The sequence below is a fragment of the Anomalospiza imberbis genome, chromosome 1 (assembly GCF_031753505.1).
Source record: "Anomalospiza imberbis isolate Cuckoo-Finch-1a 21T00152 chromosome 1, ASM3175350v1, whole genome shotgun sequence".
NCBI lineage: Eukaryota > Metazoa > Chordata > Aves > Passeriformes > Viduidae > Anomalospiza > Anomalospiza imberbis.
The window spans coordinates 100,111,637-100,139,189 of NC_089681.1; the positions used below are offsets into that span (position 1 = coordinate 100,111,637).

At 39.8% G+C, this 27,553-nt stretch overlaps 1 protein-coding gene across 7 annotated transcripts in view; it reads left to right on the plus strand.

Annotated features, from left to right (window-relative positions):
• The window catches only part of HECW1 (HECT, C2 and WW domain containing E3 ubiquitin protein ligase 1), a 243,743-nt gene that overhangs the window by 163,222 nt on the left and 52,968 nt on the right, over nucleotides 1–27,553 (plus strand). For 3 of the 7 annotated variants that reach the window (XM_068202204.1, XM_068202211.1, XM_068202216.1), the window contains 6 exons: nucleotides 8,671–8,813; nucleotides 10,800–10,900; nucleotides 12,174–13,562; nucleotides 16,925–17,026; nucleotides 22,337–22,487; nucleotides 26,789–26,919. In XM_068202204.1, coding sequence (XP_068058305.1) covers nucleotides 8,671–8,813; nucleotides 10,800–10,900; nucleotides 12,174–13,562; nucleotides 16,925–17,026; nucleotides 22,337–22,487; nucleotides 26,789–26,919 — 2,017 coding nt within the window. The remainder of the gene's footprint in view (nucleotides 1–8,670; nucleotides 8,814–10,799; nucleotides 10,901–12,173; nucleotides 13,563–16,924; nucleotides 17,027–22,336; nucleotides 22,488–26,788; nucleotides 26,920–27,553) is intronic. The other 4 variants (XM_068202226.1, XM_068202236.1, XM_068202246.1 and 1 more) reach the window with 3 other exon arrangements.

Here is a 27,553-nt window from a genome sequence, read left to right on the forward strand (position 1 = left end):
CCTCAATTCTTGTTTTATTTACTGGTGAGTGGAAGGAGAGCTCTGAGGAATGAGATGACCAATGAGATGACTATAAAAATTGGCTGATGCAACTGCTCAGCACATTTAAAGTAGTAGGAAGTGTCATCTGTTAAATAACACATTGAATTTCAACTCCAGTATTCTAACTCTGGAGGAGTAGATTGCCCTAAAATGGGAGCCCACTACTAGGTTAAAAACAATCTCAACTTCTGCGGTTTCACTCCTTGTTTCTTTGCCTCAGCTTTTACAAACACTATTAAAATATAGTTGAGAGAAAAGAGTGTTTGGAATGGTTGCCTTATCACTCTGAAGACAGCCACATTTCACTAGTGAATTAATTGATGTGAATAAGCAGAGAGCAAGAGCACTAAACAAATAGTTAGTATATCAGATCTGATACACAGATTTACAGTATTTTCAGCTGAGTAACTCATGCTCTCTGCACCTCAGATAACTCACAACCTTTCATAAATGTTGCACTTGAATAATTTCTCACGTAAACTGCCCCTTGAGATTACCAATGTGAAATCAGAAGAAGGAAGCACTCAGGGGCTTGAACACCAGCGGTAGGTGGCTTCTGTAGGGCAGGCCATCATCAGTGATAGAACCATTGAGTTTGGATGCTGCCTGCAGGAATGCCAAGAGATAACTGACAATCTGAGTGCTGGTGTGTGACTGCTTTTCTTAATACAGAGTTATAACTTGGGCACTGATTCTGTGATCCTGAATGCTGAACTGGTGTGTGATAGACTACTCAGCAGCTCTGGGACTGAAAAACACTTTGCCAAAGTAGCCAGATCAGGCAATAAGGGATTTATGTTAGCTCTCTGCCTCTCTAGAGGCTTTATGTTGGCTGATAAAATGGATGCTACCTGATGTAGCACAAACCTAGAGTCATACAAGTAGGGGGTACTTGAGCAAAGCCAAGTCTTTCCAGAGCAGAGTAAAACTATTGAAGATGTTTTAATATATTTGACTCAACAGTATGATTTTAAACTAAAGTGGGTGTGCTTGGTCTGATTTTGATCTAATATTCAGAACACTAAAATGCTGACAGTCCTAACCATGGCCTCACAGAATCATTCCGTAATTTCAACAGAAGACCAAAATAAAAGCAACAGAAACATCATACTGACTGAACACCTTATTGTTTAACCTGGATAAGTTTTTCTCCCTTCTACTGCCAAACACAAAAGAATATGCTGTAGAAACTTGGAGGCCTTTCACACCTAAGCATGAAGACAGTATACAGGTGAAGTGAAATCCAGATCCTGAATTTAGTATGAGTTCCACCAAAGGTGTCATCAGGACTGAGTGAAGCCTTGTGGGTGGCAGCTTCCCTGTATAACATTACTGCACACATGTCCAGATAAAGAGTAAAACATTGTTGGACGACACAGACAAGCTGTAGCTTTACATCTACAGATTTTAATATCTGTTGATGATTGAAGTATGAAAGTCCAAGACAATTTTAGCTTCTTCAGGAATGGTGTGAAAAATAATCTAGATTTTTTTTTTTAGAATGTTATTCTTCTAGAACTGCATTTTACTTGCAACTTCTGCATCTAGAAGACTATTAGTCTTGCTAGCTTTGTATACTAGTGCTGATGAGAGTCTTCAAATATTTTCAGTCTTTTCTATGCTAATAAATTCGTAGACAATTCTGAGATGAATCTTAGGGAGAAATCCAGAAAGCCGGTTTTCTGAAGGCCCTGTATGACTTGGAAGGAGTTCAGTAGAAAGGATTGAATCAGACTTTAGAACATCAACCTGTGCATTTATGTGAATCCCTTTTATGGTAGGGGAAGAGCCCCCAACAATTGTGCCATGCCAGAATAATAAAGAACTGCATTGGATTTGGCCCCCTGCAGTCACTGCTGTGTTCCAGCAGTCTCTCCTGGTAGGAATAGGCATGTCTCCACCCACAGCAGCAGTGGATCTCTGCCGTTTGCACTACTGACTCTGCAGTATTTTGTCTTGTCACTAAGGATTACTGTAGAAAGCTTAAGAAACTGGAATTCTTGATGAGCTTATCCAGCTGTTGGTGCAAGTAGTGTTGTATGGGGAAATAATGACATGTAGAGGAGGTTTTTCAATGAAGAACAGAGTAATACAGACAGAGAGTGGCATGTGCATTAAGACTGTAATTGTTTCACTGGAGTATTTGAAACAAAACCCACTAATGAAATACTCAGCTGAAAGAATAAATTTATCTTCATCCATCAAATGTAATTCACAGCCTTTTAAGATTTACTTCTGCTTGTATCATCCCTGTACATGAAGGATATCACAAATAAATTTTATTTTTAATTCTATTGCTTATTCAACTCCAAATCAAGAGCCCAATTTTTCCTGTCACCAGTGTATTAATTTATCTATCTTTATTGTGCTGACTTTATTATACTGTCTACCAATTATTATACTGACGGTTTTAAAAGAATTTAACTTACCCATAACTTGTCTGATTGCTGCTACTGGGCATGCTCTGTTCATTTCAACAACTTCTTGATAGTGCTGTTGAGTCTTTGGGATCCATCTGTATTCAGGGATGCAAACAAGTTTGGTAAAAATAAAACCTGGAAATGAATCATCACCAGTAGCTGGCTTTCTATAAAAACTATTCCAAGCTTTGGAAGTGGTTCTATTCTCTTATAAATGGATACAGATGCATTTTGCCAGGTCAGCATTAGCATGGGCCTTTGTTCTTTACCTTATGTATCATGCATTAAGGTCCCCTCAAGATGTGTTCACATTAATTAAATTAATCATCAGTGTCTGTAAGACCATTGCTGAGCCTGGAAGCAAATAGGCACTGAAAAGTAGGTTACTGTCTGAAACTCTTTCAGTGGTGTTTACTACAGTGTTTATAGATAGTGCTTGAAGATGCCGGCAGGAATGTAAAATCAGATATACATTTGGATCAGTGAGATGGTGTGAGAATATGAAAGTCTCAGCTGATTCTAGGTAGCTTTGATTCCGATTTGTATCTCTGCAAGAGTGAATCTGCAGGAGGCAGCTGTGTAAAATCTGTGTAAATGAAAGGAGAAGCCTAATGATTTATTACTGACTGGAGCCAAAATTGATGATACGGTGCTTAACCCAGGAAGGCTTAACATGTCAATATGTTACTGTGATTTTCTTTATCATGCCACTTTTGCTCTTTACTCTCCCTCCATTTCTGTATTTCTATAGAAATCATTAATTATACCTTATTGATTTTTGTTGCCTGAGAAAATATCAGCTAAAGCTTTTCCATTGGTAGGGGCATTCTGAGGATGAGACTGGTAGACATTGTTCGGTGTGTAATAAGATGTGCTATAATGCTGTAGCTCTTCTGTAAATGAGAAATTAAAATGGTCTTTCTCTCCTGTTCTACTCCCTCTTTTCATTAAATGTGTAGGAGCAAAGCATCTCTTGCCACTGTAACAAGTGGGAGAGGCATTGACAAATGGCTGAAGAAGTGGGGAAAGTAGAGAGAATGTAATGGCTTTGCATCTAGAGCAAGTCTGTTTCCTCCTAGATATCATCATTCTAGAGAAATGCAATTACACCCTAAAAAGGAAATAATTGAAGAAGACACTGGGAAAATAATACACATACTAACTTGTTCTATTGATCATGGTTCTTAACAATTCTCTGTGTTCATCTATAATAGTATTTGTGTTCCATTCAAGAGATCTATTTCAAAGCAAATCTCCTGTTCTCCCCACTAAAGACACCGCTTTTCAGTCCAGAAGTGCATGAACTCAATTAACTCTCACCAGAAATGAAGTGAACAGATGTGCTTCAGGAGTGCACCAGGCATTTTTCAGACAATAAATGGGAGTTCAGTCCAGGGCATCAGCCTGGAATCGCTTCATGGTAAAACCCTTGCAACACGTCTGGATGTGGTAGTCAGGTACACAGCACCAGCTGCTTTGCTCTCTGGATCCATTCACATTGTACCATAAATCTTCCTAATGCAGACATGGCCAAGGCATTCCAGAGGTTAGGAAACATCAGCCTCCACAAGGCCTCCTTTCTGCACCTCACAAGTGCTATTTTTCCCCAGTATATCAGGGATTGTCAATCATTCCTTGTGTTCAGACTTTCTGATTGTAACTTCGTTTTAGGGATATACCTGACAGACAGCCTTTACTTCTAACAGTCCTAATACATTTCTAGAGGAAAATAAAAAGGTTTTCCCTTCTGAAGGTCTATGCTCTTTTCCAAAGCCTCTAACTCACAGGGTTTTTCAGTCTGGGATTCTTCCAGTCACAAGGGCAGCTGGTTCACTAGCTCGTCCTTTCACTGGAGGACCTCCTCACCTTTCCTATAAAGAAGGGTTCTTGCATCCCTAGCTGGTAAGGATCAGATACCACATTGACAAGATGGGGTCAGAAGCTATTTCTAGGGCCAGGCCCTCTGTGAGAAACAGGTTATTCCTAAAGGCATTTCATTCTGCTGAGGCAGTCCGCTATCTCCTCCGTGGAGTGTGCTGTGTCATGTATCATCTCAATTTCTAAGAGTCGTTTTGCAGCAAGTTGGTGTGATAAACAGGGCAATGCACTTGTAGTTACTGGCTTGGGCTGATCAGAGAATAGAGATTTGATTTCCTGTTTTTTACCTGTTCATCTACTGACTGCTGTAGATTATATATAAATTTGGGTTCTGCCCATTACTTGCAAGAGTTTTGTTCCCTACATTTTATATAATGCATTTTACTTGAATTTTGTTTGTGGATCAAGTGAGAACTTCAGGTTCTAGTAATCACTTAAATAAATTGTTGTGAATTGTTTTTTACAGGTGTCCTGTTGTCTACTATTATCCAAATGATCACATAATCAGTCACTAGACAAAGTTTTCTTCTTGGACTTTGGACTTGAAACTGTAGCTATTCTGGTAGATGAGTTAGTACCTGTGTTGAAATCCATTACTTCTTTTAAGATTTTTTTTAATTTGAGTAAAAGAAACGCTCAGACATTGTAACAAACCACTTCCATGAAGCCATTGTCAAGTTTGGTGGACCTCTGAACAGCTGGAGAGGCTAAAGTTTTGGAAAAAGTCATGACATCAAAATTAAAGAACTGCCAGAAATTATACTTTCACTTTGTTTTTTGACTGTGGGGAAAAAAAAAGCCCATTTATGTAAACTTCAGTATACTGTTCTACAGTTAGTCTCAGTGTAAAATTTAGTGACTTTGTATTCCAGCAGGTTCCATGAAGTTCTTGACCAGTCTTGCAGAGTTTGCACTAGTGGTTGTGATTCAAAGGATTTAAGCTTTTGTCAGAAAGAATAAAATAACCAATGAACAAGCCCACAAAGTGAGCTTGTGGCCCAATGAAAACATATAGGGTAAAGACTGCTGGTTTAGATTGTGAAAGAAAATACTCAGTAGTCAGTGCCAGATGAAAAAGATAAAAATAATCTGGCTTCAGGTAACGACTTTCAAAAAAATCAGAAGTATTTTTAAAATAGTATGCTTGGGCTTATTATGCTAAAGTTTGTGTATTCTTGCTTTTCCTCTGCAACTATGAGTATTACATTTTTTTAAATGTGAAAGCTGAACTTCTGACTTAATTCTGTAACACTAAGAGTTATAAGAATAAGAAAAGTTCCAAATAACAGAAGACTTACATTAAAAATTTTAATAGTAACATTAAAAAAATGTCACTAGACTTGTTCTTAAAATGCAGCTCTTTGGTTATCAATGGTGAAGTTTCTGGGCATGTGTTAGAAGCTTCATCAAACTTCCCTCCTCCTGAAGACAGTTGATTTTTATCTCTGTTGTGATTTTGCAGCCTCCTTTTTTACCCCTCCTTGGGATAAATAATTAATCACTACATCCCTGAGTGTTAACCCAGGGGTACTGCAGAATTTATAATCAGTGTCTTTTTGTTTGGTTGTTGGTTGTTTGTTTGTTTGGGGGGTTTGAGGTATGATAGGGTTGTTTTGTTTTCCTTTGTTTGGGATTTTGAGTTTGTTTTTTTTTTTTTTAACTTAGATATGAAGCTTATACTTTCATTTTCACAAACTGGCCACTGTGTGATAATTAGTAAATATTAGGCAAGGAGAGGATTTAATTCATTCCATCAGTAATATATTAGTACTTTACGTTAGTTATGTTGGATAAGACCATGAAACACAGAGTCCTTTCTCTTCCAGACAGACAGGATAGTAGAGGCCAAGCAGGATAGTAAAGGCCAAGGCTTTGAAAAGTGTAAGTACAATCAATATTTTGTGGCTAAGGTACAGGGTCTGGCACTTGTCAGAAAAGATGGTGAAGAACAAGAGGGAAAGTAGGATTTGATGGTGATTTGTTTCAACATCCAAACAATACATTCCAGTCATTAAATGTCACAAGAAACATGTTTTCAAAAGTGATTGGGGATTTTTGAAAATGCATTTAAAAGTCTTCGAGTTCTCAAACCAAGGTGTTTTGCTGTGATCCATTTTTTCAGAGGGCTACTCTGCCCATTTCTTCTACAAACAAGGATTCCTTTTGGATTTTCAGTGTGGATGGCATGAGCCTGAGGCACCTGCAGTCAGATTGCCTTAGAAATACCTTGTCCGATATGAATTAAACTAGATGAGAGCAACAGCAGGAGCAACTTCTTAGATAATTGAAAACTGAACTATGTAAAATTATCACTGTTTTACGAGCTGACTTCAAACCCATTTCAGTGAGTTCACTTTTGATCTCAGACTGCAGTTGCCTCTGGCAAAGCCTTTGAGCTCAGCCACAGAAGCTCTGCCACAGAAGCGCAGACACTTCTGGTCTTAAAGGCTTGACTGTGTTTCCAAAATGCTGCTGGTTTTATGAGTGAGAACATCCTGCTAGAGGAAACATTTGGGAACTGTGATCATGGATCAGAGACTGGTCCCAGAGCAGTCTTGGTATACCAAAATGCAACAGTTTGGCAGGTGATGGAATCTGAGCACAATTGGATTTTACACTTTTCATGGACTATCCTGGTGTTGGTATGTCTTGAGGCACAGCTGTTCAAGGAAAAAGGGACACTTTGTCTGATTCCAAAACATTTTGCTCCTGGAGTCCATACTCTCTGCTCAGGTGCTGATTACTACTCTGGAAAAGTCAGTATGTGTCCTGTGCAAGGAAGGAGCTGTCAGGCTTGGTTCTACGTGATACTATGAAAATAAATTTCCATGCAAATTCTGATTTGCTTCAGAGTTGCACCACAAGACAATATATTATTGACCACAGAAGATCTGGATTGTTAAACCTACATTTTACTTTTCTTTTGTGGACAGTCCGCTCTTTACCTGTATGTGCATGCTCCACCCCACAGAGACTTTTACAATATAGGAGTCAGCAGCACAAAAAAGGAGAATTCATTAAATGGGAAATTGCTCTATGTTACAATAATTCATTTTAAAGCTAATTCCCCTCTTCTGCTTTCAAGTGTCATGAACTGGTAGTTACTCAAGGTTTTTAGCGGGTGAAACAGTAATAGTAAGACAAGTTATTTTTTAGTGCAACTTTCCACTATACATTGGCAATTCAGGTTCTCTTGTTTGGTGCATTTATCTTAATTGGTAGCCTGTTGCAAAGATATAGAAGACAACAAGAAGAAAATAACACTTTAGCTCTTGTTTGAATTGTACTACTTTGATTATTTGCATTTTTGCAGGGTGTGATTAACAGAATATCCCACTCATGTTGGTTTCGCTTGAAGCTGTTTAAACTAAGCATCTCTGAATTAGACCATGTTTCAATAGAGCAAGTGATTTAGGGCTTTAACTCCAGGCCTTGATAACCCAGAGAATGATTCTGTTGTGAAGATTGGGTTTGGCAGGGGGAAAGCTAGAAAAAAACCTTTCATCTATCTCAATATTCACTTACCACAGCTGTCTTCCAGATCAATAATGACCTCTCAGGTGAACAGTGGTTTGACAGTTTTCCTACTATTGTGCACCACAGCACAAATGTGCTTTTTTGATTGATGATATTCTAGTAGTAGCGGATGTTTGGAAAAATTATTGTGACCTTTGTCATCAGCTCCATGCCTGTACTGAATTTTGCCAGTCTAGGAGAAAGCAAAGCCAAGTTACCTAATATACTTCCTCCTCACCACTATTTTTAAATTGAGCTTTGGGACATCTAGACATCTCCAGGTGCCCTAATGTTCCAATGCTTGTTCCTGCAACCTAAAATATCCCTCTCTTTGTTCCTACAAGATTTGCATGCACAGTCTCTAAAAGCTTACTGAAACATTACTGACAAATAGATGTTCTTATGACCAGACCAGCTGAGACAGCAGTCAACACATTTCAATGCACTTGGTGACAGGAGCAGTTTTAGATGGTGCTGTTCCTGTTTTTCCCAGTATTGTTTGTGACAGTAACCTGTGCCGTGGCTTGCTTTCTGGTTGAGCTCTTTGTGAGACTGTAGCATGAACCAGGTTAGGAGACTGATCCGATAAATACAGTTTTCAGAGTTCTTCATTTTTAAGCTGGGGCACAGAAGAATAGAAAAGGAGATATTTCAAAACAATCTATGAATAGTGTGTCTGAAAAGAGTGATCATGTATCCTTCACCTCACTAGATCCTCATACCTCTGTGCTGAGGTATGCCTCTCAGCTGTAGTACTCTGTGTTGCTGTGGCCCAGCCACCAGCTTATTGTTCTATGCCCTTCTTTTATTTCAGCAATTCAGCTTTGTCTCCCTGCCCACGGATGTCCTGGAAATAGAAGTTAAAGACAAATTTGCAAAGAGCCGACCGATCATCAAACGTTTTCTGGGAAAACTCTCTATGCCAGTTCAGCGCCTCTTGGAAAGACATGCTATAGGGTAAATTTTGCTGCTTACATTGTTTAACGAGTGTGCTGCTGTTCTGAAGTCCCTGGTGATATATCATTATTGCGATATAATGATGTTGAGGAGAAGTTATTAAACTGATAAATGGTATTGGTTTTAATTAGAATTTATAGGACTATGGGCCAGACAGAATTCCCTCTATAACTGTATGCATGGCATTTTGAAAAGTGAAAGATGGCATTTAGGAAAGGAGATGGTTTTTGTGTATCATGGCTGAGAATTTGGAGAGTGCAATATTTTCAATTTGAATCTTCTTTTAATGTTATCAGCAGGCTGTTTCATGTTTCCAGGAATTACCTATGGGCTAAAAACATGCCAGATGTGTTCCTTCTCATTTTAATTTCTGGAAAGGGGAAATATTATAAAAATATATATGTGGCATGTTGTAACTAATGCTTTCTGACCCTACCCTGCTGCAAGGAACAACTTTGAGCTCACAAGCACTGCCCTGCTTCCCCATTGCATGAAAGTCCTGGGAAAGTGTATGCCGCCAAAATAATACAAACCAGTTTAAGGAAGATGGATAGTAATCAGAAAAAGCCAAAAAGTTGGCTCTAAGCCTGTAGTGTTCAGACCTTGAAGAGCAAGGGAGAAAAAGAATCATCTTCTGAGGAAAGCATATGCAATGCTGTTTCCAAGAAGGCATTTCTGATAATTGGATCTCAATTCAGCAGAACAGCGGGAAGATGAGCTTGTTGGAAGTGGTTTTGAACAGCTGGTTCAGAAACTGGCTGTGATATTGACAGCTGAATCTACCAGAAGGGACTGAGCTACATCCCTGTTTCTCAAGTAGAGAAGATAGAGTAGCTTTTTAGAAACCAGATGGATAAGAACAGCTTGGGGAAGGTAGAACCCTGTAACTGGTATCACTGGCTTTCCTCTGTATGAGATTTCTCATCATCTTCTGATTATAACTTCCTATTTTACTTCCTTGTTGTAAACACTGTCTATCTAAGGATATACTTTGCCAAGAGCAGTGCCTCCAACCTGCACTAGATCAGACTCAGTTTTAATACCATAGTGGCATTTAAATCTCAGGCAAGCTCAGTGGGAAGTATGCACACAAGTTCAAAGAGGTCGTACGCAAATCTTGAGGTTGTCTCATTTATATGAGTTTCTGATGCATGTGAAACTGTGCTAGCAAGTATATTTGGCCCAAGTGGAAGTGAACTATGTTTCTTTCAAAAGATGTATAAGTATTACTATTTAGTGAACCCGTTACACTCAAGAAATGCTTTGCAAAGATTGATTCAGCCTCATTGTGGGCAGCTGGGAAGTTAATCTCTTCTATAGTTTCATTCTGTTCTGAGGGGTGGATGAAGTGTGGCAAAGGGAGGGACCTGCACAAGAACAGAATGGAGTCATTGATCAACCTTGTCAGGAAGGTGTTCTCCTGATATTTCAGCTTCATAGAGGTAAGAGGGGTGGAAAGAGATGAAGAGCAGTCATTCAGCCAGTTTAGAGAGAGAAGGTGGTATGCGGGGATTGGCCTGCACAGGGTTTTGTAAACAAGAACAGGAAAGCTGAATTTTATGGACATGATGAAGGGATGAAAATACAGAAATGCAAGGTTCTGTGAAAAGGTAGATGGTCAGATCTGCAGGGAAGCAGTCTTGTTACAATAGCTGAAGTGGGAGTAGTTTGCTTCCCATGTCGCTATTTTCATACCCATACTGCAGAAGTTTCATTCCCACCATTCTCTCTATTTTTATACATATGTGCTTATGTGTCCCAGCAGCCTGTCTTACTCACTTACTCAGCTGTTCCATTGTAATTGAAGACATTGTCCTCTCCTCTGCCATTCGTTCTCTTGTATGCAAGTCAACATGCCCTCATGGCTGGGATGAATAGCCTTTATGTATTTTATTATGTATTTTTGTAGGACACAGCAGATTTATCTATGCACGATTGACATAGGGTAGGTTATAGTCTATTGTGACAATATTTGTTTTCTTTCAGGGACAGGGTTGTAAGCTACACTCTGGGTCGCAGACTTCCTACAGATCATGTCAGTGGCCAGCTGCAGTTCCGATTTGAGATAACTTCTTCCATCCATCCAGGTAATTCTCAGTCTTAACCCATCATTCATCTAGATTTCTAGATTTTTTTTCCTTTCTTTTGGTTTGCATTCTTTCTCTTTAGAAATCTGCATTAATTCTGAGCTGCTCTGTGACTTTAGGTACAGTCATGAGCAAAGGGAAGTGCATAAAGTCCCGCATCACAGGATGCATTGTGAGTCACAGTTTCTTCCCTCTTTCCCCTTAGGACAAAGCTACTGGTGTCTCATATTCCCCTGTTATTGGCTGTTCCAAATACTCCACCACATCACTGGGAGAGAAGAGAGTGGAAAACTGAAGTCTCATCTGCCTCTCTATCACCTGCCCTAGTGAAAGTATTATATGGGCTGCTATTTGTAGTCATCTGCATTTGAGCACTTCATAAGTAAAAATGGAGAATATAATAGCAAAGATGATTAGAAAATTTCTCAGTTTAATTACTTTTAGTGAAAAATGTAAAAAGTAAAAAAAAAATCTATGTTCCACTTCTTGCCTCCCTTTTGGTTTGGTTTTGGTTCATGTTCTCTTGTAGTAATTTGGAAGTGACTGTCATGATGGTCTATGATTACCACCATGAACCTTGGTTTTCGTGTCACAGTCTCAACAGTATTTCTCAGGAACTCTTTGCTTCTCAGGCTCTCTGCCCTCCCTGCTTCAGTTTGTCAAGCCAACAGTGGCTGGAAAACCATTGCTTTTCATTTGCTGGAAAACCCTGATTTCTGTCTTTTGACAATTTGGATGGCATGAAAGAGCACAGGTTGTTTGACATCTGAGAGGAGGTGGCATAGATGAGGATCATGTCAGGGGATATTTTGGGGGAAGTTTTTGCTTTTCAGGGGTGGTAAACACAGTTTTTTGCTTTCTCTGTTGTGGAGTCTTGCCAGCTTCAGTGTGACAAGAAGACTGTCATTAAAATGTCTGAGAAAACTTCCCTGATTCCCATAATATTCCCATAACATTCCTCTGATACCATTTTGGCTCAAGGAGAAGTTTCAAGAAGGAGTTACCTTCAGGTAATGCTGCAAGGAGGCAGGGTGCTGCATACAGATTACCATCACGAGTAAACCCATGATTAAATCCACTGTACAAAGATTGCCTGGCAAAAAAACTCAGCACTTCTTGATAGTTATTCAGTTGCCCACTCATTTCACACTGTAATTTATGCTTTTAATTTTCTCAGATCGCTGTGGGTGCTTGTGCCCCCACAGCCAACCCTCTGGTTCAGTCAACACTTCTTGTTAAAAGAGTAAGTAATTCCTTTTCCTGTCTCATACAGATGACGAAGAGGTCTCCATTAGTGCAGATCCTGAGCCAGCTGATCTCCCGGAAAGCCCTGTGAACAACCCCACAGAGGAAAGCCTCGGTGAGCCTCCATGCATCAACACAGTGACCTCAGAAAGTGCAGCTCCAGAACAGCTAAATGGATACAATGTGAACGGTGTCGATAGCCCAGGGGCTGTCAAACCACCTGGGGAAGTCAACCAGAAAAGCTTAAATGAAGAGCTAGCAGGAGATGGGGAGGTTGATGCGGTGCCAGTTCCTGAGCCTTTGGAATCCATCCCAGGAGAAGTGCTGCCTTCTTTGAGTGCTACGGACCTCACGGAGCAGTCGGATCTGACGGCTTGCATGTCTCCTCCTGAGCCCGAAGTTAGGGAAAATAACAAAGTCAATTCTGGTATTCAGGGAGATGGTGGAGTCTTGACCAGCATAGAAACAGTAGATATTGATGAGGTGAGTGCAGATGTGCATGCTGGCAAAGGCCTAGAGAAGAGTCAGGAAGAAGAAGAAGAAGAAGAAGAAGAAGAAGGGGCTTCAGCCCAGGAGGAGGAAGACAGCAAGCTACAACTGAGGATCACAGCAAAGAGGAAAAACAGGCCGTGCTCCCTGCCTGTGTCTGAACTTGAGACAGTCATAGCTTCAGCTTGTGGTGAGCCAGAGACCCCTCGCACACACTACATACGGATACACAACCTGCTCCACAGCCTGCCCTCGGCACAGATGAACAGCGATGGGGAAGAAGAGCAAGATGGTGGTAATGGCAGGGAGAACGATGAGGAGTCTACTGTCAAGGAGGTGATGGATAAGGAGGTGGTCAGTGAGAGTGAGACTGTGGCAGCGGAGCCTCCTCTGGAAAATGAGGCTGAAGAGAACTTCAGCCAGAGCACAGTGCCTCCTGGGACCTTGGATGAGCAACTCTCTGACTTGAATTATGGGCTGTTGGATGGGGAACCCCCCAGGACAGGAAGTGAGAGCGAGTCAAGCTCCAGGCCCAATGGTGACAACGAATGTGAGGCGTGCGACACCTCCTGCTACAGCCCCTCCTGCTACAGCACCTCCTGCTACAGCACCTCCTGCTACAGCACTTCGTGCTACAGCACCTCCTGCTACGACAGTAACAATCGCTTCTCCAGCCATACACGCTTCTCTTCCGTCGACAGCGCAAAGATTTCTGAGAGCACGGTCTTTTCCTCACAGGATGATGATGAGGAGGAGAACAGTGCTTTTGAGTCAGTGCCAGATTCAGTGCAGAGCCCTGAGCTGGACAGGGAGCAAGTGGATGGCTCCTCCCAGTGGCCAGATGAACTAGTAGCTCATGGTGGGAATCCACAGAGAGCCACAGAGGGTCTAGACACCTCAGTAGCAGGTCCAAGCAGCAGAAGAGAAGGTTAGATCCTGAGAACTGATGCACTGGGCAACCCTGATTATCTAGATGTCACAGAAGGCATCAGATAATTGAGGTTTCAGATAGCTCACGGTTCATTTCTTACAAACTCAGGGGCTGTGAGCTGGGCCAGATATAAGGGAGGGTTGGATAATTGAGCCTGTCCTTAAAAATCCCAGCAAAACCAACTAAATCAGGTAGGGATCTGTATATATGAATTACTGTAGATATACATACATCGTTATAAAATCAAGATCAGCTACTTTAGTTATGTGGCAGATCAGCATTATCACATCCACCAACTCATTCCTTTTTTCCTGGGATTTTTCCATATCACATGTCTGATGTGCTGCCATGTCTCTGATAGTCAGTGAGAGGACCAGCTTGTGCATGTCAAAGGGCAGATATGCTGATTTGTACCACATAAAGGTCTGGGCCAGTTTCTGTAAATGTTTGTTAGCCATACATAAGCTCTTAAAAACAGTTTTGAAGCCCCGTTTGTTCCAATTCTCCAAGTGTCAAACAAATGTACCTCAGATATCACAGATCATAGGGCAACTCAACAGAGATTTATATTTTTTCTTAGACACTTTGGAAATTTAACAAGATTAAATAAAATTCTTGTATCCCTGTCCTTCCCTAGAGATATACTTTTTTTTTTTTCTTTGTAGTTTAGGTACTATTTTTTCCAATTCCTTCACAGTTACATTAAGTCCCCCCCTTTGGTAACTCCTTTCATGCTCTCTGCAGTTACATGAAGAAGAAGAGTTGATCACTTCTCTCTTCTTCAGCTAGTGTATCATTTTTCTCCAGCTGAAGAAGTAAAGGACTCAGCTGCAGCTCAGGAGTGTGCAGCAAGGTCAAGAGGTAGTCTTTGCACTCCCTAATTCTGAGTCATCTCTCTCCCTCTATAAGTGACACCAAATTAAAATGGTAGCAAAAGGATAACCTATTTGGGTATCACTGAGAAGCTCCAATTAAAGCATTCATCTGTGTTTTCATTCTGCATTCCCAATTTATTTATTCCTTTGCCACAGACCCTACCCCTGCAGAAAAAATTTACACCAGCCTGTGTAAATACTTTGTAGACAGGTGGGACTAGGGAATTATTGAGTCTGTAGAGCAGAATCTAGTACAAATAATTAAATTTTCAGAAGTACACGGGCATAGAAAACCAGCTTCCTTCCTTGCAGGCGAGGGCCTTTGCTTGTCAACAGCATTTACGTGCAAGTTTAGAGAAGGGTGCACTAGCTTGTGCATGTGTGAGATCATATCTACAGGTTTGGTGGTTGTGTTGAACTGTGTGAGCTTTTGATAGGGGATGTGGTGGGAGAGGGTCTGCATATGGATTCAGTACAGCACCAAGGCTTGAGCCTCCATAAAGAGCACTGCAGTGTCCATGGTGGCTTTGCCTTGTTTAGCTGAGCATGTGTCTGAAGGGCAGCCCAGCTGTTAGCACTCTCTTGGTGTCACCTGGGGTGCTTCAGTCAATGTGTATGTTGCTTCATGACTTGGCAGCTGTTACAAATACAGTAGATGTGGTCACCTTCACCCACTCCAGGTGACTGACACTACCATGCTTCCGCTGGCTTGGCGTAACTATCTTGACTAGGGGAGAGTCAATTGTGGTGAGGTAAGTAAAGAAACATAGATGGGTGATCTGGTAGTCGATGCTACGTGTGTAGTAACAGCACAATTTTTAAGGCTGTGAGAGATGGACTTTTAGCACTGAGTCATAAACTTACATAACTCTGCTGTCTGTTCAAAACATGCAGCAGATACATCTGTGAGATACGCCTATACACAAGTGGTTTAATGAAGGCATTTAACAGGCCATACGGTATCATCAGAGCACCTAGAAGGGGGAATATTTTTGTCTAAGTGATTATTCTCATTTCTGAGTGGTATGAGGTTTTTAACACTTTTATACAAAATTGGCTTCTGCATTCTAGCTATTGGTTTTTTAAGAAAAAAAAAAATTTTTTTTTTTCAGTAAATTTGTTTTCACATTTGATTGGTATATATTTAGGGATCTTTACAAAATATTCATTCTTAGGCTGTTAAGATTCTAACATTAAAGAGAGCTAAACCAGTTTGTACACAGTGAATTTAGCTTAGCATTCCCAGAATCACCAGAACCATTCAGCTTAATATATATTTTTCCGTAAGCTGCATCTTTCTGATGCAAGTAAATATTATGTTTATGCAATTTTGAGTATATCTGTATTAACAAGCCAAGCTGGAAGTTATAGTCAAAAACTGTTACCACACAACATGCAAATATGTCCATTAGTAGGATAAACAGTCCTGGTTTCTAAGATTTTAGAGACAAGGCAAGAAGGAATCTTTATTCTGGAACCTGTGAAGTTTTAGCATGTTAAGTCTAAGAGATGGAATGCTTTTTCATCCCTACTAAAACTTCTTCGTTTCTTAAAGGATTCTATAAGCATTGACTTGATCTTAAGTTACTTGTTCCTCTCAACAAACCATGAGTTTGGACATGTACTCAGGTTTCATTTATTTCATATTTAAATATGGCAGGGCAACTGGAACAAAATGGTCTTTAAGGTCCATTCCAATCCAAGCCATTATGGGATTCTATATGTGGACATATATACAATGCTAGTATGTAAAAACTTACTCTGCACTGTATCCTGTGTGCCTCTTTTTCTTCTTCTTCTGCTTCTTCTTTTCCTCTTCTCTGTCTCAGGTCTTCCTTCCTTATCTCGGATCCTGCCTATATCTCACTATCTTTTGTTCTCTTCTACCACCTGTCTCCTGCCTGTTTCTGGTGCTTCTCTCATTCTCTCTCCTTCAACCCAAGATGGACTCTTTGAATTTTGAAAAATAGCTACAGAAGGGGATGATCTTCTGCTTTGCAGGGACTGCAAAATCCTGCCATTACAGTCTACATATGCAGCCATTGATCTTTTTGAAAAGGAGAGAAAGAACCAAGGCAGCTTTTAGCCTTTTATTCCACTGATGGAATGAGTTAAAAGTTGGATCCAGGATTTTGCATGTTCCTGCTAGTTGCTGCAGAAGCTTGAGCTTAGTTGTACATTAACAATATTTCTCAGAGATCAAGCCTGATTCTTCTATCGCTTACACTTGTGTGTCTGTGAGTCCAGAATCTGGCCCATAATAGTTCAGCATTGACTCAAGAGACTTGACTGCATTATTTTAATACTTCTTTGCCATATGAGTTGCTATTAAAATAGTGCCTTGAAAATAGGAATACCCAGAGATGCTAGTACATCAGGTTAACCTATTTTTAAAATAATCACTTGTTTTACAGTAACACATTTTTTGAACCACATTGTAAAAACAGTGAATGACTGTCAATGTCTTGAATATCTTGTCCATAGGTGATTGTCCTTTACTCCATAATTCTCAGCCAGTCAGCCAGCTTCCTTCTCTGAGGCCTGACCATCATCACTACCCAACTATCGATGAGCCTCTTCCACCAAGTAAGCTTTAGTTTTTTTATTTTATTGCATTTTTTCAGCTTTTCCTGTTAACTCAAACAGTGTAGAGGTCAGTATGTCTTTCTGAAGAACCCCGTCTGTTCTGTATATACATTCTCCAAAATGCAAACAATATACCCTTTTGTTTCCCTTATTTGATCCTGACTTCAAGTGTTGTCATGTTGTTTTGGACAAGCTCCATAACCTCTCTCTCTGCCTTGGTCCATCTTCTTCCCTGAAATGAAAATATTATTGCCTTTTTCCAGTCAGTGTGTTCAGACTTGAATGATTGGGATCTGTCAGTTGTTCTGGAAGCCTGGCTATAAGGCTTTCTGGATGGTGTATCAGCAGAGTACTCTGATTTTTCTGTAAAGTTTGTCACCAGGATTTCTGTAACCAACTTCAAAGATGGTTTGAGATGGCAGTCCCTGTGGTCTGTCAAGTCTGCATGCAGGTCCAGCAGCAGCCCTTTCACAGCGAGGATGCTCCTGGGACAGACAGGTCCAAATCTGAACCAAACCAGCAGAAGCTGGGAAAAGGCAGTTCATGTACAGTGGTCTTGTTATACTGTCCTTGGATTTGATAATCAGTGAACTTTACGTTCATTATGCTCTGTGTTTTAAATATTGTAATAGATTAGCAGCCTGATAATACGGGATTTTTAACACCAAAGCAACTGCTGGAGTTGTTTTTACTTGTCTCTGTAACCTTTCCTTTATGGATTCTCGGAGGATTACCCTGCTTCTTGCACTGGCGTTCGGTGCCCAGCAGAGCGCACTCTGTGCCCTGCAGCGTGTGGCTGATCACCTTTCAACCGAGCACAGGATTTCACAGCCTGAAATGTGCAGTGCCTCACAAAAACAACCAGGCATACAAACAAAGCGCTCTATTTTCTTCAAAGCCCAAGACTGGAACACACTTATTTGGCCTATGGTGCCTTTGAAAAATAATTCATCATTTGCCAACCATGCTGTCAGTATTCCCTGAGCTGAAAATAGCCCCGATGCTGGCGTCAGCCTCACAGTAGCATGAATGATTCAAATGCCTTTAGCCCAATAAAGTCTTTTTAGAGTCCCACTGTGGCTTGCCAGTGAATGATGAAATGGGAACGGTTACCTCTGTAACAGGGAAATATTTCTCTTCCTCCCACTCTTACTGCAACACTTTGTGGATCAGGCACATTCCCTATTAGATGACTTAATGATAGCACACTAACCCCAGCTCAGGTAAACAGAATATACTGTAAATCTATTCCATGTTCTTCCAGCACCAATTTAATACATTTTTCCTCTTTCTTTTAATTATCCTCAAAAGGCAAGTATTTCTTCCATTGTTTTTCTCAAGTGCTTTCACAACAGGGTGTAAGGACATGAAATGCAATATGTGATGATAAAGTACAGAAGTGATATCCCATTGTAAGATTCTGTTTCAGTATTAGCATATAGCACCATTTTTGCAATAAAGGCTGACACTTTGGGCTTAAATATAATTATCTTAATAGGAATAAATGTAATAAGTTAACTTTGAGTGGGAAAAAAAATTTGAATTGAATAATATCACTTAGGAAAATGATTTCCAAAAACTCTCCATGGAATTTTACTGTCATTTCAAAATGAAAACTATAGCCTTAATCTAGAAATTTTTCTTCTCCTTAAATTCAGTATTGCTGTCTCAGTGCCTTTAATAACTCCTAATCCTAGATAAATAGGTCTTCAATCATGTAAAAGGAAAAAACTTTATATTTTAAGCCCAAGTTATATGATCAAAGCTGGTTTACTTCTCATTTGCAGTGTTGGCTTCTATCTATAAGTAGAGGTGAAGGTAATCTGCCAGTGCTGCAAGTTCAGTGTTGACTGATTTTATTTAGGTCATGGAGAATCTTCTGAACAGTCTTCGTTCTCTTTTGAATAGTTTTCTGAATAGCTTGATTTCATCATAACCCCACAACAGCTGGTCTCAGGGAGGAAATTTAATTTCAGACAGTTTTATTTGGGAAAATGAAGAGAACAGATTCATTATTTGTGTAGGAGTTTCATAATGACCAGTCTGAAGGCTAAGTCTGATACGAGATTAACAGAAGATTTGCGGTGTTTGTACGGCCTCATGACGGCATTGCCATTTACTCCTTATTATTCCTGCGTTTGGAAACCCTACTGAACTGAAGCCAAGAAAAATACATGTGCCCAGTTCAGAGCTGCGCTTTGCCGAAGATGTGGCTGAGCTTGGAGAGGAAAAGACAATGTATTTTCTTTGCCCTCATGGTCCTGCCAGAAAAAGTTGCATCTTCTGATAGAAAACAGAGCAGTTTCAGAGGCTGCTGTGAAATATGACTTGGCTGGTGAAGGAGGATCACTGGAGAACAGAACCAGTACTCTCTCATCCCTAGCCCATGCTCTAGCATGCTCTTACTGTGAAGGTTAGATAGAGGTTAGTCTTTGTAGTAGTCAGTCTTATATTACCTGGAAAACTTAACAAAAGACCCTGAGGAAATTTGGCTGCGTCCTAGATCACCTTTGCCCCTGCAGTAGCATGAAGGGACTTGAGCACAGCTTGGAAGCAGAGTTCTGCCTGTCTGCTCATCTGGCAGTCTGTTTGTCTTACTGTGCAGGTATCCATCCATCTGTCCATAAATCTGGTATCATATTCAGAGAGCTTCAGTGACTTTTGTGACTTACAGGCTGTCTTATGGGAAGGTAGGAAGTACACCTGCTACCTGTATACAACTAAAGTTATACCTGCCACTCTCTGACAGCCTTCCCAGGTAACCAAAAGAAGAGTTACTCAGCCGACTAGAAATGCTATTGCAAGGAGCATGAGAAACGCAGTTTATAATGTTTTAGCATGCCGGTGTCAGCCCATGGTTTAAGGTGGACATACCCGTAAAGCAGTGAATAAAGCAACACTCACTGACAGGTGTAGTTTGTGTCCGTACATACTGCTGCTGTATGCCTGATACATCCGACAGAGACAGCTGTCCTGAAGTCATAATGAACTGATGAAGTCACCCTGACCTGATGTTTTCACTGTGATCTCCAAGTTCTTGACAAGCTTCTTTACTCCTAAGTTTCCAAATAGCATGCTTAGAAGCTTACTTGTAATAATAAGTTGTACTTAATTAGTGCAAAATAGAGAGCTGTAGAGCTCATGGTGCACAGGGATCTATTATAAAACCTTGTTTGGCTGTGTAACTGGATATATTTATTCTTGCTAAGTGTCCATCAGCAGGCTTAGACCAATATGAACAATTGGTGTCTTCTGTAGGCTGTCTCGAGTGTGGTTCTACAGCACTGCCTGCAAGCTTCTAATTCTCTGTCGACCCATATCATTCTTAACTTGTTACGAGCTACAGCAGTAGTATGGAATGAGGGCTAGGATTCATTCTTTGCCAGAAAACAGCAAGGAAAATTGAGATCTTCATGATGTTGAGCTGGATCATCTTTGATCTGGTCAAGGTTATTTCCTTGAGGATACTGCAGATAATGCATAGCTCCAGAAGGGCCATTTCCCACCCACAGTGGTACACCTGCCACCAGTGTCAGCATGCTCAGCAAGGCTCTGACCTTCAACCTGCCTTATGTATCAATCTGATTTACCTCAATGTGCATATGTTGTATTTGATGTGCTTTTTTCACTGTCTTATGTTCTAGACATGGTTTTCACAAAGCTGTGATCTTGTTCTTGAAACAGCTACCCCATCCTTGGGAAACTTTGGAGGAGGAAGAGAGAGTCCTCTCCTTAAATAATGTAGTGATTTTCACAGTGAGAGATGCTGCATGTGTGCCCATGGTGTGACTATAGGGTTTGTGTCTTTAAGGACTGTGGTAGCTTTGAAAGAAGCAATGCATGTGTTTATGGCTATTCTTGTCTTGGAGTCTTACAGAAAATTTTTCCAAGGACTCCCAGCACCCATCTTTTAAGGTCTGTGGTACTCAGCTGTCCAGGGCAACTAGCCATGGACTTCAGATAGCCTACACTTGTCTGGGATTAAATATGGGAAGTAGGTTTAGTCAAGGCCAGCATTCAAAGGATGGGAACTGGTCATGAAGCATAGGTTTCCAAATATAGTAGGAAAAGGTGCAATTTCCATCCTGCTCTTAGAGAATAGGAAGTGAAATACATAAAGTATGAAATTCAGATTACCCTGAATTTTATCATAGAAAACCATAGGAGGAGTGAACTCATCAGGGAAGATGGTATCATAGTAAGAATATGGGAATATGAGGAAGTGTTTGCCCTCAAAGGTAATCACTATATGTGGATTTGTGTGTGAATGCAAATGAGGTTTGCATCTAAACACGTGTAGAGAGTATGTGCATGTATTTACATAGATGTGTCATCAGCTGATGGGTCATGTGGGAATATGAAACTAGCAAGCCTAATTTATTCCACTTTTCCATGCATTCCAACCAGTTTGATACGTGGCTTTGCTAGCTAACTCACTTCTGAATTTCTTCTGTTACAAACTATTTTTTTATCAACATTACCATTTTCCACAAGCCATCATATACCAAATAATTTTTAGTTTTCAATCATGGGAGAACAATAACAGTAGCAGAAAACAATAATGATAGAAGGCTCAATATTATTCTGCATTCTCTCAATCTAGTTTGCATTTATGAGAGCAATTCTCTGTTTAGAGAGATTTCTAAGGTATGTCCAAAGAATCTGTGATCAGTTTTCAGTGAAGCCTTTAATTGCTGTATGCTGTCCTTTGAAGCCACTCTGCAAAAGGGAGAGAAATGAAATATGTTTGTTCTGAAAAATAACAAAAAGGAAAAAATGGGATTTGCCATATTAGCTCAGATGTAATCTTCTTGTAAGGGTCAGTTCTTTGTGGCTATTCCGACCTGCAGTGAATCCAGCCAAGCAGTATCTCTAATTGAAAAATTACCTCATCCTTTTAAAAATGTAGCCCCTATGTGTCACTACTTTTTCATGTGCTGTGGTAGTGAACTCCATGGCCTACCTGTGTGCTGTGTACGAAATGTTTCTGTATATGCATATACTGCATATATGTATATATAGACAAGCAAATAATAGATATACACACTTGAATGTGTACTTTGACTATATACACATGGTATGTATTGCATGTAGGCTATATATATATATATATATACACACATATATATACACATATATATACATATATATATATATATATATATATATATATATAGTATCTCCTGTGTGTATATACCCTGTCTGTGTGTGTGTGTGTGTGTGTGTGTGTCTGTACATACCTCCAACACGCAGGTTTTCTGGAAGGCATCCCACTGACAGCATCACCCGTTCCTTTTTTTCCAACCCTAGATTGGGAAGCTCGGATAGACAGCCATGGGAGAGTGTTCTACGTGGATCACATCAACCGCACCACCACGTGGCAGCGCCCCACAGCCGCAGCAACGCCAGATGGGATCCACAGGTCTGGCTCCATCCAGCAAATGGAGCAGCTCAACCGCCGGTGAGCGTTTGCACTGGAAGGGAAGGGAGTATTCTTCCAAAACATGGAGTCACTTTTACTGCTTAACTGTAGCAGTGGTATTCATGGGTCAGCACCTAAAGCTGTGCTGCAAAGCTTTTTGGGACCTGACTGGAATTGCTGCTGTGTCCATGTGGTGATCCTACCCAAGCTAATTAGGCCTGTTGAAAGGTCTGTCTCCTTCTCCAGGGCAGAGCCCTGCTCTAATAGGACCGTGCACTTTTCTAGAGGTGGACAGGTCTGCTTAGTGTTGCGTTGGGCCCTGTAAATCTGTCAGTTCATTCTGAGCTGGCTGAGATACCTCTTAATGTCATTTATATTTTAACTTTGTTTGACTAGTCCACTCATAGATTTGTTTACCATTTTCTTCTCATGCTTGCTTTTTAGCCTAAATTTAAGAGAAAAGGAAAAAAAAATAAACAGTTGGTCAAAAATCTTCCATTTTTGCTTAAAAAGAGGGTTTGGGTTTTTTTTTAATTCCCTGCTTACTATAATGATACCATTTCTAGAAAAGGATAAGCAAGACTGAAATTATATTTTAATTATAGCATGTAAGATGCCACAAAAGTTTTTTGGCCTTTTCTTCTGTGCTAAGAGAAAGATCTGCAGCTGAGAGAAGGATGCAGAGTTTAAAAGTGCTCCTTTCAGTGTACTTTGAATAGTTTGGGAGCTGCTGTGCCCTTAATGAGGCAGTCTGGGAGAACTGGGCCAACTTAAACTGACACCATCAAAATACTCTTGAAGAACAATCCTTTTTTACCGAAATGCATTATTTTGAGTAGTATTTCATAGCATGTGTTATGTCGTGCAGAAATGAGAGAACCTGCTCGGTATTTGTTTTCATTATAGGTTTGCTCATAAAGCCTCAAGCTGCCATGTTAATATAAAAAAAAAAAAAAAAAAAAACAGCAAAAAAAAAAGCCTTAAGAAAATGAATGTTTGATGTAGATTCTTTCAAGGGATTTACATGACCTCTCTGCCATTTAGCATTGGTCTTCAAGAGGTCTTTAGCCATGTCAAAGCTCAGATTAATTGGCTACCACTTAAGCAAGTAATCTGCCACAGAAACCAGAAGGCTGTTGTTGTTGTGGAGATAAAATTTTTTTTTCTTTTATTCTTTTTTTTTTCTTTTTTTTTTTTTTTTTTTTTTTGAGGTTGAACTCATGGAAGTGCAGAACAACCATGAAAGGAATAAATGCTTATAAGAGTGATTTACCATTCTGTTAGTTAATGCAGGGTAATCATTAAACCAGCTATCTCAGCAGAAACTGAAGCATAGGCATTGTCTTTGTGACCTCCTTCCCTCATGTTATTCAGTGTTTTCATGTAGGCTGTCTGTCTGTCTTGGGTATTACTTGATTATCACTAGTTTGGGTTGGGAATTGAGAGTTAATAAGACAGATACTCTTTGAATCTCTCAATTTTTAGTATTCATATATCCAGTTACAAAGGGAGAAGTATGGAGTTTTCAGCAGTGGCAAATCTCTACTTATACAAGTTCCATTGGAGACTTTGCAGGTTATTAAACATGAAATGGTATGGCTTCTTGGGACTAAGGATTCTCTCCTCTCTGCCAAGGACTCTATTGATTTGAGAAGTTGAATAGAAAGATCTCCTATTGTTACCTGTGAACTTTTCCTAAGACACTAATAAAAGGGATTCATACTGAATGTGCTGAGTATTTGCCCAGTGGCAAGTAATTTTTGTAGTTTTAACCTGGCTGTTATATTTTTTGAAGTTATTCTAATCCTAAATCTAATTTCAGGTATTTCATGTCTCCACATTTCAGGAATGTCAGGATAGCTACTTTTCACAGTTATTATCAACACTGTGGAGGATTGGACTTTGTTTTAAGCCCTTGATTCAGAATTCTGTTTTGTTGTGTTTCAAACTTAATGATTTGAAATGTTTTTCAGCAAACACACCTGAGAGCCATTTTAGGTGAGGCAACAGCAAACATAGACCTTGCTGATAGAATTAGCAGCAGCCTGAACTTTTGCTCTAACCTCAAGCAAAATTTGGACTCAACATCACTCCGCAGTTTTAAAAAGCTTGGTGACTTCTTTTAAACAAATTTACTTTTTTTTTTTTTATTGGCTTCCTTGTTCAATTTGTGTAAGGGAATGGAAAGACCAAAATATTACAAGGAAGCTTGGTATTTCCAGCCCAGCCGAAACCACAAAGCTTTGGAAATTCAGCTTGAAAAAAAACACATAGCTGTGATTAAACCTAGTCCTGCTTTCCTTCTGTGCTCCAAGCTTCCCTTTAGCTGTACAAGCCACTCGAGAATACTGAGAACACAAAACTGGAATCCAGGTGTTGGGCAAACACCAAAGAAACATCCATGCTTCTTATTTTAAAGGCTTTTGCTCATTTTCTGGAGCATTACCTGACTTGCTTACTTGTTGGTCAAGCAGATAACAGCCCTTGTTGTTCAAGCTCTGTTGAAAGGATACTTTGCAGCATATGTATGTTTAGACTTATCTTTGCATTAGTTTGAAAGATAATAATCAACATAAGAAATTATAACCATCATGGTTAGGACAGCCACAGCGTGGTATTTTTTAAGCTCCATTTCTTTGACAAATCACTTTGAAAGGAGGCATTCCCATCCATAACTTTTGCACTTCCAATGTTTTCTCCAATTACTTTGGCATTTTTGGGTATTTATATAAGGTGATTTTATAGTATTGAGATGCAAAAGAAATGCGTAGCCTTTTGTTGGCATACGGCTGCTGTTGCTCTTTGAGGTTTGCCAGTGGGGATTTTCTACCATCCAATTAAATTGAAGGTACAGGATTTTTCTATATGTGTGCTTATATCCCTTGTTTACATGAACCTGGGGGGGTTTTGTGGTTGGTTTTTCCTTTCCTTTCTATTGCATGTGGGTGTTGTAAAACTGCTCCAGTACTGGAATGGAAATTTCATTCAGTTGCCTGCAGTCAAGTGAATAAATCTGCAAAATGTAGGTCTAAAACAGAGGCTTTAAAACTGCAGAAAATTTGTGCTGTTGCAAAACCTGCTGTCAGAACTTCCATGTAAAGATGGATGTTTTCTTAAAACTATCAAAATATACACTAAATGTAGCTTTAAATGACTTTGAGTACTGGAGGGGGACACGTATCATTGTGAAAATTTAGTATAAATCTATTAAAAGTTTAATTATTTTTTCTTAATTATCTCCAGCCCTTTTGCGTAAGATTGTCTTGCAGTGAGGTGCTGGAGATTATGTCTTTTGAGATATCAAAAAGCTAAACCCTAACTCTTGTCTTTAATGATCCTGTGTCACTTTGAGGAACTTACTCATGGCTAACTTCTAATTTGGAATAAAGTGTGCATTAACAAATAAAGGGGCAGAAAGTAAGTAAAATTTGTAAGTCAGAGCTTGAGCTGAGGAAAGCAAAGAGCGTAAGTCAGAAAAATTAAAGACAAACAATGCTGGATCAAATTAAAAGCAGGCATTAAAGCCAACCTGTTTCAAATACACACGGAAATGCCATGAAGAAAGAAGGATTAAGAATATCGGGATGGAATAGAAGCTAATTAAAATAATTAAGAACATCTGTTTTCTAGCTTTGCTTTTCTTTCTCTTTCTAGTTCTTTCTCCTTATGCTTTATTTTTCTTTTCTTCTCTCTTTCTGTAAAAAATGCATTTGTAATACACATAATACATGTTCAAAATTTGCCAGTAGAACCAAAGAAAACATGTTCACCAATTCATCTGTCACTATGAGTGAACAAGTTAAGGAGAATTTGATTTCTGTGAATTCAAAATTCTCCAGGCTATTTGTTCTTCATCAGGTAAAGATGATTTACTTTCAGGGTTCAGGATGTGCATCCAGTAATTTAATAAGAAAGACTGAAGGTTACCCAAAGCATCACAGGATTGATCCTTGCTTCATTGGTTATGCTTCCATAAGGCTAAATGAGAGGAGGAACCATGATCCACCTCTAGTTTTGGGTTCCAGGTGTCCAGATGTTTTAAAGGGAAGCCTTGAAGTAGCAACACGTAGCCTAAATATGTGTTTAAAGTTTGAATATTCCTGACTTGGCACCCTCTGTGGCTATTTGTTAGTCACTGAAAAATGCCAAGTTTGCAGAGTATTGGTTGGCCCAAGTGTGAGCAGCTGCACGAGAAGAGTCAGCAGTGCTCTTACTCTGTTGTACACTGAAGATAGAAATATTGGAATCATTCAGAAAAGTGCTGATTGTTAAAGCAGAAAGAAAGCAGAAATCACCTCTGTTAACTAAATCTTGTTGTTCCTTTCTATGACTGTATCTAGGTACCAAAACATCCAGCGAACCATCGCAACAGAAAGGTCTGAAGATGATGCTGTGGTAAACAACAGGGTGGAGAGAGTTCCCACTGGAGGAGGAAGTGACTCTGAGGCAGAGCCTTCCCAGCCAAGCCCAGGTATGGGGCAACAAAGCTTCTGAGAGGCGTGTTCAGTGCCATTCAGTTCTGGGGAAATCTGCATTTCCAGGGGAGACTGAAATTTTATTATACCAGGTTGAAAAACCTAATTAAAAAAAAAAAAAAAAAAAAAAAAGACCTGAAGATACAGTTTTTAGATGTGAAGCTACAAGCACAGTGCTGGATACAACAGTTTCAGTTCTTCTTTAACAACTACTAAGACAGACAAAGCATTTTTGCCTTAGTAAAGAGCCATTTGAAATGAAAATGAAAGAGTCATTTTGCAACTACTAGGTGAATATATTCACCTAGTAGTTGCAAAAGTAGTGCTGTCTTATTTTTGTAGCCATGGGATTTTTAGCTTGGGGCATTTGCAGTTTATTTTCTCTAGGCTTGGCTTCTGCACTGCCACATTTGCCCGTGTGATTGCACCTGCAGTGGCCCTGGCATCATGTATGAAATACTTGTGGTTTTTAAAGGTGTGGTTTTGTGATAACTGTGAGCTGACCTAAGTGTGGGCTGTCACCAAAGAAGGCGCAGCTCTCTTTTTGCTCACCACTAATTTATGTGACAGGACCTCATACCAGAGTGGAGAACTGAACTGCCTGAAAAATAGCCTGGCTTCTTGTCTTTG